The sequence below is a fragment of the Bicyclus anynana genome, chromosome 11 (genome assembly GCF_947172395.1).
Source record: "Bicyclus anynana chromosome 11, ilBicAnyn1.1, whole genome shotgun sequence".
Classification (NCBI taxonomy): Eukaryota; Metazoa; Arthropoda; class Insecta; order Lepidoptera; family Nymphalidae; genus Bicyclus; species Bicyclus anynana.
In genome coordinates this window covers 11122534-11127981 of record NC_069093.1, presented here as the reverse complement: position 1 = coordinate 11127981, position 5448 = coordinate 11122534, and the positions used below count along the sequence as shown (strand labels likewise).

General features: G+C 40.5%; 1 protein-coding gene across 1 annotated transcript; it reads right to left on the bottom strand.

Annotated features, from left to right (window-relative positions):
- Nucleotides 1–613: 613 nt before the first annotated feature.
- On the bottom strand, nt 614–3297 carry LOC112049058 (protein yellow-like). The gene has a single exon (XM_024086810.2). The coding sequence runs from the start codon at nt 3222–3224 to the stop codon at nt 1890–1892; it is 1335 nt and encodes a 444-aa protein (XP_023942578.2). The 5' UTR covers nt 3225–3297; the 3' UTR covers nt 614–1889.
- Nucleotides 3298–5448: the final 2151 nt, after the last annotated feature.

Here is a 5448-nt window from a genome sequence, read left to right as displayed (position 1 = left end):
TAACTTTAAAATTTAAAGTTATCCAACGTTATTGGATCATCATCATTAATAATTCATATTCGGCTCACTGTTGAACATAGGTGTATATAGAGGGGGGTTGCTACCCACCCTAGAAATAGACCTGTGCTCTAGGATTCTGGGCTACCGATATGGAATTCTATTATGATACTAATAATAGACTTGATGTCGGGTGTCAGGCCCACCCTAGGAAATAATCCTAGATACGCCAATGCTGTTGAGCATGAGTCTGCTCTCAGAATGAAAGGGCTTAGGTTCATAGTCCACCACGCTGACCCAATGCGTATTGGCAGAATTCACACACGTAGAGAATTAAGAAAATTCTCAGGTATGTAGGTTTCCTTGTGATGTTTTTCCTTCACCGTTCGAGACAAGTGATGCACTTGAAAAGTGTTCAACTGACTGAAATCGAACCTACACCCTCTGAATCGAAGGCAGAGGTCAATCCACTGGGCTATCACGACTCTACATTGGATATACTCCAGTGAATTGTACAAGCTCGTCCTTGTTAAAAAATTAAGTGAGCAGTATAAGTACTGAAGGCATTAGCACTTTATGGTGAGCCACTAACAAAAGCAAATAAAAACTGCAAACATTATAATATGATAAACACGTTTATTTCAAGTCACACGCAACCTCACAACCGTATGTTAGAAAACACGTATTATCCAGTTATTTTATTTTATGAGGTCTATCATACATTCATTTTATATTACCCCTTATCACTATACACTCGCTTTTCAATACACTAGCTCGTAAAACGACTATTTATTGACTGAATTAAATAATATTAATAATAATGTGGGATAAAATGCATAAAATAGTAGAAAACCAATCGGGTTTCTGTACTTATAATTTAACAAAACTGACAAAAAGTCAAAAGGTACAAAACTCGAAATTATTAATTTGTCTCTCAGTCTAATTCGAAGCAATGCATCAGATTTTCATGATGACTTTAGACATTTAAGTTTGCAGAAATATACATGACTTGGCAAAGTTCTTTGAGGAAAAACCATTAGGTATCTAAAAAAACCTTAATTTATGCGTTTAGTTACTGATGCCCATTAACTTGTAAATAAATAAAAAATTAAAATAAAAAAAAAATTCTGTCGTATACTGATAGTATTGCAATTTTAGATGGTTTTTACTTGCAAATGTATTAAAAAACACAATGTGATACATGTGTGTAAAATTCGAAAGGTGAACGACCTTCCTGCCTATGGTTCGGGAATTCGGGATTGAAATTCTTCACACACTTGTATCATAAATAACTATTATAATGATATGATAAAAATAAATAAGCTTTCCAACTTAATGTACCTGAGCAGATTACCTCCACAACTCTATTAATAATTCATTGGCCATCGACTTAATATTAGTGATTAAGAAATGAATAGATACTTATATGCGGACATGCCACAGTACAAACCGAACTCTTGCACTGAAAATTTTCTTAGAATAATAGATAACATTTTCAGTACAAAAATGCGTAGGTATAATCCAACATTCCAAGTATTACAATAAATAAACAAACCAAGTACGAACTAAGTACAAACGGTGACAAAGATACACCTCAGATACACCTTTGTTTATTTAAAGTTACAGATGGAATGTTGAGTGGTGAAACGCGGCATTTGACAACACGTCCCCGACCTTTTGTACCACATGCACGGAGCGTCTTCATCACGACTCCGATCACAAAGGTCGTACGCAGTATCACCGTAATAATACACTTATAGTAATAATATACAAAGCTATCTACACCGCGATTATCACTGAAAAGACCACGAGGTCAAGGTAACTTTAATATTTGGTAATGTTACACGCATCAGTCCGGACGCATATTGACTCCAAGGTGTAGGACTACCGTCCTAGACGAGCAGATGTGCCAGAGCGAACACTAGCAAGGACGCGGCGAGCGTGGGAGCCGTCGCAGCGGCGTGCGGAGGCTTCGTCGGCATCAAATCCTCGCCGAAAACGTAACTCTTCAAACCAGTGTACGACCTCAGAATCCTGTAGTTAACTTCCTCGACAGACACTTGGTTCTTCACGAAGTTAAACAATCTGTTCACGACGACGTACAAGTTGCCGCGATCGTCGAAAGTGAAACGGTCCACCCACTGGATGTAATTCGGATCGCGGGCGATCGTACGTTGACCCGTGCGGAAATCGACAGTGGTGTTCCACTCCGCTATCGTGGAGTTACCGATCAAACCGAAAAAGAGAGTGCCCGTTGAGTCCATTTTCATGCCGTCGGTTTGTGAAGCTTTGGTGCCGAGATCGACAACGTAAGGGCGTATAGCGCCTTCGCCTTTGAGACCAAGAGATTCATTTCGTAGAACCGATGCGTTGATCGCGTAAATATGATAGCTCGACAGTGGGCAGTAGTAAACCGTACGGTCTACAGTCTCATCTTCGGTCAAGAACTGTGGTCCCATAGCGATGCCGTCGACGTTGACGGGGAGGTTCACCGTAGTGCCGTTTATACGGAACAAAGCAGCTTCCGGAACCGACGACATTGACTTCGTGTCACGCAACTTCCACGACTTTTTATCACTTAATCGGAACACGATAATGCCGGGATCTACCGCGCTATTATCGGTAATGTACGCGAAATCACCATCACGATTGTCAACCACCAGATCGTTTAAGTACGTCGTGCTCGGGTTTACAACGTCTGCGGGCAGCGGGTAACGTTCCAATTTGTTCTCACCAGTTTTCAAATCAATTAACACTATGGAAGGCGGGCACTTAGCGTCCGGGTTTTGAGTCAAAGTGCCGACTCGACCGTTATCCAGGATCCACATAATTCCATTGCGATCGATTTCGATGTTCTGCACGAACTGTAGAGCGTAACAATCGCCTAGAGTGTTATCCTTCCAGCTGGGGAACGGCTTCAGTTTCGGAGCGGTGTCGTTTTGATTAGCCGGGATGTAAGCGAGCGTGGCCGGCACGCCATCCAGCATCCGGGGTAGCGTCAAATATATATTGTCTTTGTAAAAGTTGATGCCGGATATTAACACATTTTGGGGGATGTAGCGGCTGGAGTTTAGGGAGGTCTCGCGATCTCCCGGCGACTCCCACTCGAAGTCCACAGTCCGCCATTCGTATACAACTCGGAACTGTTCGCGGTGCTGCGGCGGTCGCGGCTGCTTGTCCTGGGCCGCCGCGACTGCGACGATCGCGATGAACACGAATAGTTTCATAGTTAGCTCGGAGTGTCTCGGTTGCGTGTTGCGCGGCTGGCGCGGGCTGTGTGACTGACTGACTGGCGCGGCCGGCTCGCCGTGCGTCGCGTACTCCTCAGTTACCTGCACTCGCGTGTCACCACACTACGTAATTGTTATTGGCGATTCATTAATTGATTCTTTCACCTTGAATCGAGAATTATCTCAGCTCGATATGGACGGCGATGCAATTTGTGCAAATGAATAGATACATACCGGAAAGGGTGCGCGAAGGTCACGCGGGCCACCCCAGCTAGACGGAGGGTCCGACAGTCTCGCCGTTTATGTATAAATCGTACGGGGAATCGATTGAAGTGGTCGTTGAGCCTGGCTTTTCAAAACATGCAAAGGTATAATAAGTATTTCTTGTTACGCTGGATTTAAACACCCTACAGTGTAATAAAACTTGGGGTCACAAGTTCCTCGCTTTAATCCGTAGCTTTTAACGCGCAGTTTATTTATGTTTAATATTCATTTAGCGGTTATGGAAAATATTTCTAGAGTTATGATGTAACGACGCATTGCTTGTACACTGATGCAAGCAAATCGTTGTATAAAATTAAAGCAATAATAAACTGTAGTCTTCAATGTGTTAATGTGCTGGCTACTGAAGCGTGAAAATTTAAATTAACTGTTTAATTACTTGATCTATTGGACTGATTGCAAGTGATTTATTTTTTTCTTAGAATAGTTCCGTCTGGTACTTTTAAAGGTAGGCATCTTTATTTTAAATAAAATTGAAATATTAACTAAATTCCTATATACGAAATCAGAGGAAAATACTTTTAAAACTTCATTTATTTAGCTACTTACTAACTACTTAGGTAGGTATAATAAATCTGTAGAGAATCATCTGTACTTGAAATATATTTCCAAAATAACTATCAGGGGGTGATTAGTGATCTATAGTGATGCCAAAAATGCAATCAGTAAAATTTTTGTCTGTCTGTCTGTCTGTATGTTCGTTATAGAAACAAAAAGTACTCGACGGATTTTAACATAACTTGGTACAATTATTCTTCATACTCCTAGGCAGGTTATAGTATACTTTCGTCACGCTACGATCAATAGGAGCAGATCAGTGAAGGGAAATGTTGGGAAAACGGGAGAAGTTAGTCCATTTTTACAGCGATACTACTGTAAGGGCTGGATTAAAGAGGTCTAAGGGCGGACGAAATCGCGGGCGTTTGCTAGTACACACATAAATCTATAAATCAATGGAAAACGTTGATGTACCTACTGGTGTACACGTCAGTGTTGGAAAAGGGTTTTGTTATTTTCCTACGTGTGAGTAAAGTTTATTAACCACATTTCTGACATGATTAAGTAATTAAATTAGTAATATCTGACACAATGGTGGTCTGACTGCCTCATCTTTTTTACTTCCTTCAAAAATCCACGTCTTCATATTATATATAGCTATAATCTTGATTATACCATCAATATACCTACAAAAGAAATATACTAAAAGCCTGGTTAACATGTGCTCTGTAGTACATTTTTTTTCTCCGTCTCCTATAAAAATGGTTAAGGTGTCATTCGATTTGGAATTGAATGTAGATAATTTTTGAAAAAATTGAAGGCCCGCTCGCAGTAATTGCAAAAGTTATAAATAATTAACTAAAAAAAAAAAAAGTTTCGAGCACTAAGTATTGATTTAATTCCGAATCGAATTACCTCAACCATTTTTATAAGAGACGGAAAAAAAATTGTACTAGGGGAGAGCGGGGCTGAAAGTGCCGGGGGTAAATAGTGCCGACGCGAATATCTCGAAAACAGAAAGAGATAGATATACGATCGTATTGTGTCGCGTAATCGCTAACAGCCGCGCACATGCGGCTACCATTTTAGTTGCGTCAGCGACGCGGAGTGAGTGGCTGTGCATGTGAGTGTCCTCCAGCGCTACGTAAGTAAATATTTTCGTCTCGATACTTTTTGGTCACAAGCTAGCATTTCTTGTGCTTTTAAAATGAGAGTTTTAGTAAAATGTTTGTTATTTATTCTAGTTTATGATTTTAGCAGATTGATTTTCCTATGTGAGACAAAATATCACACTCTCATAAATGGGGTAAAATGTTCCGTATTTGTGGGGCTGCTTGTGCCGCGGCACAACCAACCCCTAAGCTACCTTTATTGTTTCATTATGTCCAAACTGTACTGAAACCGAAGAACATTTTGGCTGAAAAAAGAACAAAGCAAGTAG